Here is a 15,344-nt window from a genome sequence, read left to right on the forward strand (position 1 = left end):
CTCTATTGGCTTGGGTCGCGAAGGCTTGTGACTTTTAAAATATTGGTCCCCAGAAAAAAAGTTTGGGAAACACTGCCCTACGGGGGTGGTTGTGTGGAACCTTATTTGTTGCGGTGGTTTGCAGTGTTGTGTGACTTGCCCGAGTTCTATGGAAGCAAATCGTGACCAAAATTCAACCAGATATGCCGGATAAGGTGAGACTACTAAAGGCCCCAGCAAGCTTCGATATGCCACCCAACAAAGCGACTACCCCCAAGGCCCCGTTGAACTCTATGGAAGCAAATCGTGACCAAAATTCTTTTCCAGAAATGCATTTTCATTTTAAGAATGTGGCTGCATTATTTGACTCATAAATGAAATTAGTAATCAATCATCCTATTTGCATTTTAATTTTCTTTAAGACTGCTCATTCTTTCCCTTAATTAAAATGAAAACAAAAAACACATTTGAAATTTAATTTTCAAAATATGCCCCAGCAAATAGATACCAAAATTCAATTTGAACTGTAAAATTTTTAAATGAAAATGCATTTCCAGAAATGCATTTTCATTTTAAGAACGTGGCTGCAAAATCGTGACACATTTCAAATTCAAATGCATTTCCAGAAATGCCATTTGAGGCTCCACAGCATCCAGCCTTTCCAGGACTGAAGAGAGGTTTACTATGGCAACCTCGTTAATTTGTACGTCTGTGACGGCAGAGTATGCAGTCAAGCTCTCTGTGACCACACACAGCCCACATGGGCTCTGTTCGAAAACTTAGACAGCTGTCTTAATCCTTGATGTCTTACTAGACAGGTGTCTAACGAGACAGCTCTCTTCGGGGTAAGGTATCTTAACCCTTGTGTTCTCCTCGGGTCATTCTGACCCATCAGTCATTGTGACCCACCTTCGTTTGCAACAACTTTACCGCATACAAAAATAAAATGAAACATTTTCTTTTAACCATTGGGCTGTCTCAGACCCCCCACATTGCGAAGGTGAAAAGAAAATTATTTGTATTTGCTTTTGTATTGGGTAAAATTGGGTAAACACAACGATGGTTCATTATGAACCTTTTGGTCATGTGACCCGAAGGCAGCACAAGGGTTAAAAACCGTTGTTTTCGAACAGCCTATTAAGACAGGATGTACGTCCTGACGGAGGAACCCTAACTAGCTAGATTATGTACACTGTAAGGTAAATGCATATGCCTTGTTTGGCCAATTCGGTCGATTGTGGAAGAAATTCGAACGTTTTTTAGTTAGAGAGGAGTATCCAGCCATAGCGCTAGCTACTTTTGGGGGAGGAGAATTCCGGTTTCCCCCATGTTTCCACTAGTCACTAGAATAGGGGGTCGCCAAACGTCACACCGCCCCCTACCGAACAAGATGGGTAGCTCGGTCAGCAGGGAGCTGAAGAAGACCGGCTACTGACGTCACTCTGCTGCGCCGCTCAGAATGCATTTTCGTTTTCGAATTATGGGCAGTTCTTTGCGGGCAGAACCAAGCCCCCACCCCTTGCCCCTCGGCTTGAAGCAACGGCCCCGGTGGATGTAGGTGGTATTGCATTTCCGATTTGCTACTCGACTCGTCCGGTCGTTTTTATTCTATTAACTCCAGTCAACATATTTAAAACTATCTCCCCAATAAATTTATTTCGATTCTCGAACCTGGCTCATACTACTAGCTTTTTCATATAATTTTCCTGATTTTTGCTAAATTTGAAACCAATCCGAAATGGGTAAACCTATGGAGGATTATAGGGGCCAAAACTTCAGCGAAGCTCTCAATATGATGTAAAAAATAAGTGAATTGGCAGGTACCTCCATCTCTTCAGCTACCGCCAACATTACGACCACTGTAGAATTCAATATTTCATACATTGAATACGCACAAGGTGCTGCCAATGTATGAAATGTATGCCTGTCAAGTTGAACCACCAATCAGAGGCTTGAACCCGCCCCCTGACTTTGTGACATGGGACGACTGATTTATTCTGCTGCAGCAAGTTACACCGTGGATAAATGTAAGGATAAATAAATAAATGTAAGGATAAGTAAATAAATGTGAACACATTAAAATGTAAATATATATATATGTACACACAAATACATGTAACATTTATGTGTCTCATTTAATTTGTAATTTATATATTTTGTATATCAATTAGGTATTACATTATATAATTAGTCATTTATTTAAGCTTTGTGTTATATAATTATTTATTTATCCAAGTATTTATTTATTTAGTTTTGGCCCCTATAATCCTCCATATAAACCAGCACCCCATTTATTTGCTTACGTCAAGAAAAGTTGCCTGGAAACGTGATCGCGGATATAAACAGGGGACGAGCACAAAAGGGAACATCAGCAAATCTCTGATTTACCTGAGCTGAATGAGAAGAACATGGAGAAATGACTTGATAATCTACAGTTGCCTGCCTTTATTGTAGCACGTTTTACAAATGGTTGCACACATACGTGATGGTTGTTTGTTGAGTTGATTTCCGTTATTTTAAAGTAGATTTAACCATGTTATAGGCTAAGGAACGCTATGATGGTCATGCTCATGACATGACGTAACGTAATTATAGCCTAATATAATTTGTTATAATATTGTGGCATGTTACGGTGTCAATATAGATTGTTGACATGTTATTCTGGAGCAAAGATGAAGATGAATGTCTGAAAACCCTATTGTTATGGTCGTTATATTGTTAGAACTTTGTCAGGTAACACCATAACGATGGCATTAACAATAAACTCGTAATAGTAAGCAACACTCGTCATCATTATAACATAGGCTTAATTTAGCTTGTTTTGCCGTCCGAGCTAGATAGAACAACGACGGAGCCAGATATTCAAGTTTACAGTTTCTTAATCCGACACAATACTTAAGCAGTCAAACAAAAAACACGTAGCAAATAGAACAACGTATAGGCAGTGCACGTATAGCTAATACTACAGTACTAATAGTATTCATTTTCGTAAAGTTCACATGTATCTGCTTCTTGATCGGACCACATTCTGACAGTTTTCTGCAATGCCTTAGCTCCAGCTCACAAGCTCGCGACTGGTTGTCGCAAAGTATGACGTGTACAGCTAGTTGCAAGCATGCACGAGTTTCAGAGGTAGGAACAAGCTTCTGCGCAAAGACCGGACAAGTCGGTCTGGAAAGATGGCGCGGTCCATTTGGCGCTCTCGCTTGCCTCACTGCGCCACTGAGCACCTTTCATAGAAATGAATGGGGACGCCATCTTGGAAGACAGAAGTAGCTGTCTCTAGTTATATTAACTCTATGGGCAGAACACGAAAATGAAAATGCAATGTCCGTTCTGTTTTCTTTTTATTATGGCCTAACGTGCAGTCTTGAGGAAGAAAATGCAAATGAAAATAGGATGATTGATTACTAATTTTATTAGAGTCAAATAATGCAGCCACATTCTTAAAATGAAAATGCATTTCTAGAAATGCATTTGAATTTGAATTGTGGTCACGATTTTGCAGCCACGTTCTTAAAGGTGACATGACATGCTGTTTTTGGATGCTTTTATATAGGCCTTAGTGGTCTATATACTTTACTGTATCTGAAGTCTCTATCCCGAAATTCAGCCATGGTGCAGAATTATCCATCCATCCATCCATCCATCATCTACCGCTTGTCCGGGGATTGGGTCGCGGGGGCAGCGACCTAAGCAGGGAGGCCCAGACTTCCCTCTCCCCGGCCACTTCCACCAGCTCTTCCTGGGGGACCCCGAGGCGTTCCCAGGCCAGCCGAGAGACAGCGTGTCCTGGGTCTTCCCCGGGGCCTCTTCCCAGTGGGACGTGCCCGGAACACCTCACCAGGGAGGCGTCCAGGAGGCATCCTAATCAGATGCCCGAGCCACCTCAGCTGGCTCCTCTCGACGCGGAGGAGCAGCGGTTCTACTCTGAGCCCCTCCCGGATGATCGAGCTTCTCACCCTATCTCTAAGGGAGAGCCCGGACACCCTGCGGAGAAAGTTCATGTCTTTTTCGTTTTCATTTTAATTAAGGGAAAGAATGAGCAGTCTTAAAGAAGAAAATTAAAATGCAAATATAGCTGCAAGCAGCAATGCAGGTTCCTCCTCAAAATGGCAAAATATTATAAACATGTACACTGCAGAAGATCGAGATTAGGACAACAAGAGAGCAAAATGACTTCACGTTTGGCCAAAAACAATTCCAGACTCTCAGTCAATACACAACTAACAAAAGTCATGTGGGCAACTGGGCTTGGGCAGTATTCATATTCACCTCCTTGCAAGAATAGCCTGTGACAGTTTAGTAGCCAACTCTCTGGTCCGATTAAACTCCACAACATACACAATCAGGGTGACCAACAAGATTATATTAACTAACTAACGATAACATTACAAACAGCTAACTGAACGAACACAACAACGGAAATCCCTTGCAAGGCTGTTGTAACCAAACTATTTTCCACAAGTCTTTGCGTTTTTCGACATGCCGCACTGCATGCTGGGTACCCAAGGGTGCTGACGCTGATTATCTAGCTGTGCTCTGACTGTGTGTTATGAGCATTCATTTTTTGTCAGCTTTGGGACAAAGTTTAAGAAATGGTTGACATTTCAAGGTTAAATTGCATGAAATTGCGCATGGTATTTCAGAATGATGTCTGCCTGTTAAACTAAACAAGTACTCAAAATTATGACAGGCCAAAAGACTGTGCCTGAATTCGAACCTGTGACCCTGCGCTTTGTAGGACAATGTTTCAACCCATTGAGCTACCCTGAAGGCTGAGAACTTCTGGTCAGTTTCTGTAAAAAAAAAAAAAAACTCCTGTCGCATGGCTTGTTCGATTCGGCCAAAGTTGAAACAGCTGTAATTCAATGATCTTTTGACATATCAAGGTGAAATTGCGCATGGTACTTCAGAACGATGTCATCCTGTTTAACTACACATATATTCAAATTTAAGACAGACTCAGTGAGGCTGGATTCAAACCTACAACCTTATACTTTGCAGGTTACCGTTCCAGCTTGTTGAGCTATTCTCAGTGTTGAGTGTTGGCATGTTCAGTTACTGTACAAAGAAAAGCTGTTTCTCCAATGGTGAGCATTGTCAGATTTGGTCCAAGTTCAAACAGCTGTAATTCAGTCCTATTTTGACATACCAAGGTGAAATTGTGTACGGTACGTCAGAGTGATGTCACCTTAAAGCCTATTAGGTTTGAAAAATCATCATTGAAAATGACATTTGATTTAGTGACACAAACATATTGAGTTAATGTGTACATTTACATAAATACACCCCGTTCAGCCATTTTGTACTTGATTCAATTGTATTTTTTAATATGTCAATGATACATATATGTACCAAATTCCAAGTCAATTAGACCTTTGGTTCAAGAGAAGAGGAATTTTGAATGTTTTCCCAAATTATCACTGTACAGGAAAATCCATCACGGCGGACCTTATGGGTCCTTGAGGCTTTTTTGTTCCTCATGAAAAATGAGACATGCACGCCAAGTTTCAGAAGAATTGGAGCAATGGGGTGGAAATGCAACCACTCTGAAAAGTGGACACTTGGGCGTTGCCTGTGGCGCCCCCTATGGTCTGATGTGGGCCAGTCTGTGTTTGGGCTGTAGTTGTGGCATGTTGTATCAATATGCCAAATTTCAAAACTTTTTACCAATGTGTTCATGAGATTAATTACAAGAATAATAATAATACCAACAATTACAATAGGGTCCTCCTGACGGAGGAACCCTAAATAGGATGATTGATTACTAATTTCATTTATGAGTCAAATAATGCAGCCACATTCTTAAAATGAAAATGCATTTCTGGAAATAAATTTTGGTCACGATTTGCTTCCATAGAGTTCAACGGGGCCTTGGGGGTAGTCGCTTCGTTGGGTGGCATATCGAAGCTTGCTGGGGCCTTTAGTAGTCTCACCTTATCCGGCATAACTGGTAGTAGCCGTATGAATTTAAGTACTTGTGTACCCATAATAAAGACTGAACCTTTTCCAAAGTCTGTGGTGCAGCTTCTTTTGTAGGCATTCTCCTTCCTAAAATAATCTGGCTACATTCTAGGTTTATTACAATATTGATATAAAATTATAAATGCGCTACGCTACGACAGGCAACCACGCACGCTGTCCGAAATTATAACATTCATACGTCCCGCCCAATGTTGACTCCATTGCTACGGCCTTGTTCTACACACAGTAACGATTTAAACTATTTGCAGGATCCTCAAGAATCAGTATTACGCAAAAAGTTATAGTTGGGTTAACTAATAAAAAGTTCAAAGTGTAAAATAATAAATATTGATGTGCTTGGTAAAATCGAGTGGTCCAATTCAGGGGCGTTTCTACACGGGGGCCTACGGGGCCAGTGCCCATGTAAAAATGTCCATGGCCCCCCTGAGCTGACAAAAAAATTAGTATTTGTAGTTGGGTTTTTTTGTAGTTTTTTTTACACAGTTTTTTCTTCTAGTAGTCATCATGAACCAAAGAAGGGACATTGCAGTCTTTTTAATAAAAAAAAGTTAGAGAAACATATCAAGGTATTGAGAGAGTTGAGGAGTTGGAAGAGGGAGAGTCAGAGCATTTTGTATGATTTTAATGTAAAGCAAAATGAAAGTATTTAATGTTTAAATATAATTTGTTTCCGTTTTTAATGTGCCCCTCTGATTAAACACTGGCACCCCCTTTGCCCCCCCCCCTCCCCCCAGTAAAATTAGTCTAGAACCGCCACTGGTCCAATTCCTTTCAACATTTGTATCTCCAGCTTGACGCGTCTGAACAAACACATTATACACGCTCCACATAAACCGAGGCTTTTTTTTTGCTCGAGATAGCACTGACAGGGCACTATTATAATTCCACCTCCGCAGCGGACTAACTTGCGTGAGACAGAGAGAGAGAGGGAACAACTGAGAGAGAGAGGAAGAGAGGGAGAGAGAGATGCTTCAGGGAGGGCAAACAAACCTTGCCAAAGTTAAAAAGCTCCAGAGCCAATTTGTCTCATTTACCAATTAACAAGCTGACTTACTTAACCGACGTGGATTTCGGATTCTACTTTTCCTGCTTCGGAAGAGAAAACATAGGAGTAATCATGTTGCTGAACACGGTGTTCTCATGCTTCGTCTTTTACGGTGTTCTCCTTGTATTGAAGATGTACATCATTGCCGTCATAACTGGACAAATGAGGCTGCGCAAAAAGGTGAGTGGTGTCATGACATAGCTAGCAATCAACCGGTTATCAATATCATATCAAGGCAATTCCCCCGTCCTCTTTGTAGCCTACGTTTTATCCCCGTTAAAGGCATTCGCGAATCCGGAGGACGCACTGAGGCACGGAGGATTAGATCACTTCAGAAAGGATCCTGACGTAGAGCGGTGCAGAAGGTGAGACCCAAACTGTTCTATAGTCTTTCCTCTTACACTTTTTCTATGTAGAACTATCATACCAAACAGATCAAATCAAACATACACCTGCTTCATGCTGAATTGAGTGGAACTGGTCTGTCCGGCTAAGGACTGGGACGTTAACAATGCTTTTAGACCTCCCCCAAAAGACCCTCATTTGTATTCGTGGGTATGGATACTTTTACTAATAATGCGCTAACACGTACCCCAAAGGAATCGACACTTTGGTATTCGTGATATGAATATCCTAATTTTCATATTACTGAAAGTGCAAGCCCGGGGGCTGTGGGTAACTGTCTGTGTTTGTTTTAACTTGTCGGAAAATGATCCGCGACGTCGGGTAAAACATGTTTTTCAAAGAAAACTTTCCATCCCTTTTTTGTCACCCCTCAGGTGTCGTTTTTTTGACCCGGCAGGAAACCGGGTTGGGAATGCAGACAATCACCAACATGTTTTTTCAGCATGTTTCTCCTATAGCTTACCAGTTGGTTGAAAGTTTGCTAAATCAAATGATCTCATAAACATGTAGTCATGCCATTTTTTTAATAGTACATGTAGGCTACACGTAGGCTTTTCATTTATCAGACTTTGATCTAAAGCAGCACATAGGGCTAAAACTTAAACCTAAACCAAAGCATTGCTGTCACATTGTTCGCCTCTTAAACCTCATTAGGGTTGGCCTCAGAAACATATTTTTCTCAGGAGGTGCTTTCAAATTGGAGAGGAAACAGTTTACAGCTGTCCAGCTGATGTAAAAGTAACTGGACATTTTTTGGCAGGGGCAGGAAAGACTAGAGTTTACTTGGGTTCCCAAGAGTTGAACCCAAGTAAACTCTAGTCTTTCCTGCCCCTGCCAAAAAATGTCCAGTTACTTTTTTTTTTACACTTTTCCAGATGTATCTATTTAGTGTTGATGGAAACATACTAAATAATGACCTGCAAACTCTCAAAATACATGAAATTCCCTCATGACAGGCAAGAATATAGGCTTGAGAAATATTGTTTCATATGTGAAACATTACTGTTGTGCCCTCTCTGGGAACTGAAGATTATTCACAATTATTGATCATTTTATTGTTGATTCTTTATGATTGTCAATGATTTGCACCTTATTTGTTAATCATGGTCTTTATTAGGAATTACTGCTTGTACTCCTTGATGGCCTTAGCATAAGGAGACAGCAGCTGGCTGCAGATGCCTTAGTGAGAAGTTTTGCCGTCTCAGACAGGCTATCTGAGTTTGCCTGGCTGACAGGATGGAGAAGTCACTCACAGGAAACCCCTAAATTAATATTTTAATTTGAGTCACAAAATATATTTCACCCCGGGGTTTTAAAAATGCTGAAAGAATAATATAAAAGATGAGGAAAGCAGCCTTTTGCTAAACCACTGATTTTTTGTGTCTTGATTGCCTAATCGAGAAAATTCCATCCACGTGTAAGATTTCTAATAAGAAACAGCTGTTTTACAGAGACCATGATAATTGTATATTACAGTCCAGCACAACCTTATCCTGGACTTCCTCTTTGTAAATCGATCAACCTCCCTGTTTGCTTCTCTCTGTTTCAGGGCTCACCGTAACGACATGGAGAACATCCTCCCTTTCCTGTTCCTGGGTGCTGTCTACTCTCTAATTAGCCCATCTCTGTCTGTGGCGCGCTGTCACTTCCTAGTTTTCTTTGTAAGTCGTCTTGTTCACAGTATGGCATACCTGTGCGCCCTGCCCGCGCCCACACGCTCTCTGGCGTATGTTGTTGCCCAGGTGCCTTGCGTGTCAATGGCAGTGCAGGTCCTCATGGTGGTGGCCTCATACGCATGACTGTAGTGCTTCAATACCACACTCTTAAAAGTGTGGCTAGGAGGTTGTTAAAGTTAATTTGTAAGATCGGATGCACAGAAACTACCATACATGGAATATGTCATTTGTCATTGTGTACCCTAGGAGCTACACTGGTGTGATGTTCTGTCCAAGTTAGCGACCAAGATAATGTGTGACTCGTCGTAGAGGTAATTTTGCCTGCATACAGGCATCCACTATATCCCATGAGGAAGACCCTAAACACAATACATACAGATGGGAAAATAGAAGACTGCTGCTTTTTTAGCTGTCTATTCTATCTTCCTTTTTGTTATTATCAAAATTGTGTTCTTGCTTTGTTGAATACCATTTGACCACACTGTGTTTGTTGCTGGCTTATACTGCCTACGAATCCATGTCCAAGTCTTAAACACTCACTGTCAGCAGGCAATGCTATAATTTAAAAGACGATTGTAGTTTTTGAATGTATTTTAAAGGCACAAAATGAAGGTTATTTAATTACTCTTTCATCTTTTATTATGGATGGTTTAAAACTTGAGAACTCCAATGTGGGATGTTGTCCTACATCTCAGCTCACAAGGGTTGTCCTACAACATGACCCAAAGAGCAGAGAGGTGATAAGTGACAGCTCAGAGCCATATTTTCCTTTCATGAGTTTGTGTATTTACAAAGCAACGGCCACCATGTTGGCAGTTGATCATGCAATATGGGACTTCATTCTTACTAGTATATGAAGGTTGTCACTGCTCCTTTACACTTGGTTGCCCCAGACTGTGGAAAATGAATTATTTGTAAGTCGCCTTCATTAACACAGAAGTCAGGGGCAGGCAACACTAATGCTTCTATTAGTATATCTGTAACATGTGTAACATTTGTGAATTCTGAAGACATAAATTCAAATTCATATTTATGATAAGTTATTTTGGACTGTGCTTTGTTATTGAATGTTTCTCTTGTTAAATGAAGAAACCAATGTTTTTGGCAGTGAGCTTAGATTTACACATCAATGAGGAGCCAAGTTTTCATAGACAAGTTAAAACAGTTTACTTGAATTGAATCTGCTCTGTTTCATTCTCTTGGATAATCCCTTAAGAACTGTAATGGTTTGCTTTACACAAATGAGATGTAGCTCTGCCAAAGCAGTATTTTATTATATGTATATTTATTTAAATTATGCATTTTCAAAAAGTACAGATTTAATCTTTGGCCTGTTTATTTGCCCAACATGGTAGTGAGTACTTTCGGAGCCACTACGAGTGACTATTGCACTCATTTGGTTGTCTCTGGTCTGTAGTGGGGTAAAGACTTAGACATTCCTCTGACCTGACAGAGGGGGAGGGAAAAGCAGTGCGGTTGTGTGCGTGATATGACTGTTTTTCTTTCTGGATTCTCTCTGTGTCTGGTGATGCAGAGTACAGGGCTGAGATCCAACTTACCGCTTCCTGTTACGTAATGCTCGTACGTAGTGCTACGAGGGATCTACAGAAAGAATCTTGGAAGAATCTAAGTGTAAATCTAAGTGAGTGTTTGGGTTACTGAAAAGCTGTTTTAAAGGCTGGGGAGGTGGGGTACTGGAAATATTGGGTCTTGAGGATCTGGAAAGATTGGAAGCCAAGTGGTTGGCGGCTAGCTTGAGGCTGTAAAGCTTAATGTTTGTCTGGGGAAATAAGGAGATGAGGCCAGAGAAGGAGAGAGAAACACATACAGCCAGGAGACCACAGCCATAGGCATGTTTATCTTGGCTAAGGTTGCCTTGTTTTTTTGTCCCACACTCATCTATGTCTCATTCACATTAACACATGCACTGACACACATATGCCCTATGCTTTAACATAAGGTTCACATGTGCAGACTATACAATCAAACACTCATATTTTTTGTAGTCACTATGGTGTTCCTCACCGTGACAAGTGGTTATTACAGGAAATATCCCTTATTTGAACTGTATACACACAGCCTCTGTGTGACTTCAGTGTGTGTGTTTGCTTTGGGGTCTCTGGTCAGGACTTGCCCTTATTTCAAGGACGTGCAGAGGAAAAGAAGAGAAAGGTTTACCCCTATCTTGTTCCCTACCACCCTCACTCCTCTCTTTGTCAAACATTAGTTCATGGAATGGCAACTCAGTGGAATTTCAAAACCAACCATTGGGAAACAAACAACCCCACACCAGGGTCTCAAACTCAAATTAAATGATGGTCAATGATTAGGTGGTTTTCTCCTCAGGAGAGAAGGAATTGTGTGGAGGTAGGAGGAACTGTCCCGTGTTTGTCCAACAATTACTTTGAACCATATAATGGAGTTAGATATAACTGAGGTTCGGGAAGCTCAAGTTTGTTACCGTTTTTTTCAATTAACACTAAAATAAAAATGTCCAGACAATTTGCAAAATTCTACTCCAATGAGCAAAACACCTCCACAGATTTGCACAACATTACACACAACGTCTGCTTCACCCTTTTTGCAAAACATTACACACAGGGATTTGTAAAACTCTACACACATTTTCACACCTTCGACACAGATAAGGATTGTGAGGTTACTTCCTTGTCATTACAAAGCCCCTGAATACCAATGACCACACTAATGAACTAATTGGATAAACACATCCACCAGGTGTGGAAGCACACATGTGCTAATTTAAAAACACAGCACTCAGGTGTGCTACAAAAGGCAGCAGGTGAGTTCACCTGTCTTCAACAAAAATGGAAGGAGCTAGAAGAAGAAGAAGAGTGAGAATGAGAGGGGGAGCTCAAAGAGGAGATGAAGGAGCTAAAGGAGGAGAAGGAGGTAAAGGAGGAGGCCCAGGGTACAATGCTTCATTCCATCGGGCTGCTCTGGTCCAGAATTGGTTCCATGAGCACCCTGAACCTTCCCCCATACTGCCCCTTCCTAAATCCAATAGAAGTTTTTCAGCATGGCGGTGGAAGGTATACGACCTGCGGCCCTATGACCGTTTGCCCCTCATTCAGACCATGGAGCAGGCCTATGATCATATCGAAGCAGCTTCTGCTTCACACGAGGCGATTCTTCCAACGGTGCCTTACCAATGAAGACACAGCCTGTGATGTGGATTAAATCTTATGGCCTGATCCACCCAGACGGAGAGATGATGAATAGTTATAGTATTCTTGTTGCTTTTACAGTAGTTTTTCTTCAGAGTCAAAGTGTATGTACTTCATGCAGTGATTTTCATTTGTCTACAGATTTTATTTGTTTCATTGATTTCCTTGTTGGTTGATTACTGTAACTGATTATAGTAAGAAATACTGTAAGTATTGAAATAAATACTTGAAATATTCAGTCTGCAGCATCAGTGTTGTGCAGTGCTTGGTATATTTATAGTAAGTCTATTTATGTACATTCTACCTATCTCAAACTAATCATGAAGAATGTTGTGGGTTTGTCACTATCGTTTTTTTTTTTATCCCTTACATAAAAATGTCTGGCCAAAAATCTAGGACATGCTATTTCCTAAAATTCGTTTTTTTACAAATGTGTTTTTTATGTATCACAGCAGTGTGAAACTGGCTGCAATAGTGTCTGATCATTGAGGACTGTGTTGGTTAAATGAAAACTAATAGGACTTTCACAAATATGTGTATATGTTTTGACTGAAGTGTGTATGTTTTGACTGAAGTGTGCTATTTTGCAAACAATCTAGGAATTATGCAAATTCAGTGTGGTGTTTGGATAATTGTGATTATATTTTGAAAAAAAGAACACGGTTTTCAAAATTGCGTGTAAACAATTGAAAAAAAAACGTAAGTTCCCCATTAGGATGGGTCAGGACTGAACTGGACCAAAGGCTGGTGTATCAAAAATACAAGTAGTTTATTACAAGATATAAATAAATAACAAGCATGACAAAACAATAAACACTATAGGGGGTGTTGGACTATAGCGGGGCGAGATCAAAGAGGGCTAGGAGGGGAAGAAACCCGTAGGTAACTGCCCTTGAAGGCAGGCCTAGACGTGAACCGTTGTTTAAGGGTACATACGAGCACAGCAAATGGTGTAAGCCTTAAAGCCTTACTGTTTTTTCTATAGAGTTCCTTACAGTGTACCGGCACTTCCTTGCAATACATAGTTTTAGCTTCCATTAGAATCACTGGAGGCTGGCCAAGTGATGATTATGCCTGGACAATGTCCATTAATCTCTCCTCAGCAGCCACAACTAGTTTGTGAGAAATACATTAACACTAGGTTTTTGACAGGATTCCTTCTAGAACTTGGTCATTTATTGTAAAATGTGTAAGATGTTGGAATTAAGGCACATAGTGAAACTCTGGAAAACGATGCCTAAAGTATCTGTAAAATGACTGTTTGACCATGCGGTTTCCCAAAAACGCAGAGGATGTGTAGCGGGGTTTAGAATAAATATACTTGATCTACAATCAGTTATTTAGTTAGGGGTTGGGACATCAAGGAAACCTAGATTTAATATGTAATAATCAGTCTTCTGAAGGAATTAATTCATTTAAAGGTAGGGCGGACCAAAGAACATAAGGGAACAGAATACACAAGTTAAAATTATACTAGATTAGATTCAACTTTATTGTCATTACACAAGTACAGGTACAAGGCAACGGAATGTAGTTTAGGTTTAACCAGAAGTGCAATAGCAGTAAGTGCAGGATATACAGTGTAGTGCAATAAAGTATGGACAGAAGCTATCCTAGAAAATGTAAATAATTGTAAGTAATTTGATCAAAGTTTTTTCGTCAAAGAGTTATTTTAATCTGCGGTGAGACTGAATTTGGTCTTCTCAGTAACATCGCAATTAATTTGGTTACTTCTGCAGAATCGTTCATGTAGCTTTGCAATCACTAATCTTGTTGAATCTCAGGAGCTTGGCAAGATCCTTTTGAATGCTGGTGGTGGGTGGAATGATGGGTGTTGGGGGGGTTGTGCCGGGTGGACTAGGATGGTCTGTAACAGTCTGGTGTTCTGCCAGGGGCCGGTCCCAGTGTAACACCATTACCCCATTCCCACCCACTGGTTCACGAGCTTGGGGGAAATCCCTTCTTTCGGCCTGGTTGGTAGACCCAGACATTCTCAGGTGGTGATGGTGATCCTGGTTGCACTGGTGTCGGGAGGTTGTCGGCCTGCACTGCTTGCCACTTGGGTCACCCACCACTGGAAGACATTCCTCTGCCGTCTTGTCAGTTTGAGTTGTGGCCACCCAGAGTGCTGTGTGGTCCCATTCCTCCTGGATTTGGCAGAGTAGGCAGTCGTCCTTCACAGGGATGGAGGGAGAGGGTGTCTGCGTTGCTGTGCAATCGCCCCACCGGATGCTGAATGTTGTAGCTCTGGAGTGTCTCAATACACCTGAGTAACTGCCCTTCAGGCTCCTTGAAACTGAGCAGCCTGGTAAGAGAAGTGAGATATGTTTGCAGGAGGAAGGGCAGGCCATAGAGGTAGGGACAAAAGTGGTGGAGTCCGAGACCACTGCCAGCAGCTCTTGCACAGTAGCTAGTTGCGTTTGCGGCGGCTCAGATCCTGGCTGTAGTAAGTCAGTGCTCTCTCTCCACCTTCCCCTTCTTGAGACAAGACCACCCCTATCACCACGTCGCTACCTTCCATGTCAAAGATGAACTGGTGTCCTTGATCTGGCAGTGCTAGGACAGAGGCGATCTGTCATACTGACATTTGATAAGTAAACTCAAACCAGCACAATTCAAACACCCTTAACAACCAATTATCCATGTGTAAGCACGAACAATTTACCACCCATCCTTCAGTCTTTTTACCCTGTTGCCTTCTGGCGGGCAGACGCTTGGCGTAACGGCGTCCATTGTCGAGTAGGCATACTATTTATGGGGGGTGACTATGGGGTGCGGAAAGGGACATTCCTAGGCCTGCCAGGAGAAGGATAAGGAGCAGCCTAATGGTGCGTTCACACTGCAGCAGGGCGGGCAGAGCGGGGCGTCGGCATCCAATTTATTTTCAATGAGAAACAGGCGTTGACCCTCGCGTAGGGCATTGTGGGAAGGCGAGAGGGGCGTCGACGCTCGCGTAGGGCATTGTGGGAAGGCGAGCGGGGCATCGAAAGTTGGATCAGAGAATGTCTAATATAGAGAGAACCATAGACATAATAAAGAGTAGACGCTGCATTGGCTGCTGGGTGC

At 41.6% G+C, this 15,344-nt stretch overlaps 1 protein-coding gene across 1 annotated transcript; it reads left to right on the forward strand.

Annotated features, from left to right (window-relative positions):
* The first annotated feature begins 6,801 nt into the window (after nucleotides 1-6,801).
* Nucleotides 6,802-12,516, forward strand: ptges (prostaglandin E synthase). Its single transcript, XM_084687132.1, has 3 exons — nucleotides 6,802-7,192; nucleotides 7,295-7,377; nucleotides 8,967-12,516. The coding sequence occupies exons 1-3, from the start codon at nucleotides 7,085-7,087 to the stop codon at nucleotides 9,214-9,216; spliced, it is 441 nt and encodes a 146-aa protein (XP_084543258.1). The 5' UTR covers nucleotides 6,802-7,084; the 3' UTR covers nucleotides 9,217-12,516.
* The last annotated feature ends 2,828 nt before the right edge of the window (nucleotides 12,517-15,344 follow it).

Source organism: Hypomesus nipponensis, chromosome 22 (assembly GCF_054491055.1).
Source record: "Hypomesus nipponensis isolate SF chromosome 22, ASM5449105v1, whole genome shotgun sequence".
Lineage (NCBI taxonomy): Eukaryota > Metazoa > Chordata > Actinopteri > Osmeriformes > Osmeridae > Hypomesus > Hypomesus nipponensis.

What these genes read in the sequence shown, in the direction of transcription:
- ptges (XM_084687132.1), top strand. Translation starts at nt 7,085, where the DNA reads ATGTTGCTGAACACGGTGTTCTCATGCTTCGTCTTTTACGGTGTTCTC. An exon ending in AAATGAGGCTGCGCAAAAAG is followed by an intron (nt 7,193 to 7,294) that starts GTGAGTGGTGTC and finishes TCCCCGTTAAAG; the next exon opens with GCATTCGCGAATCCGGAGGA. An exon ending in GACGTAGAGCGGTGCAGAAG is followed by an intron (nt 7,378 to 8,966) that starts GTGAGACCCAAA and finishes TCTCTGTTTCAG; the next exon opens with GGCTCACCGTAACGACATGG.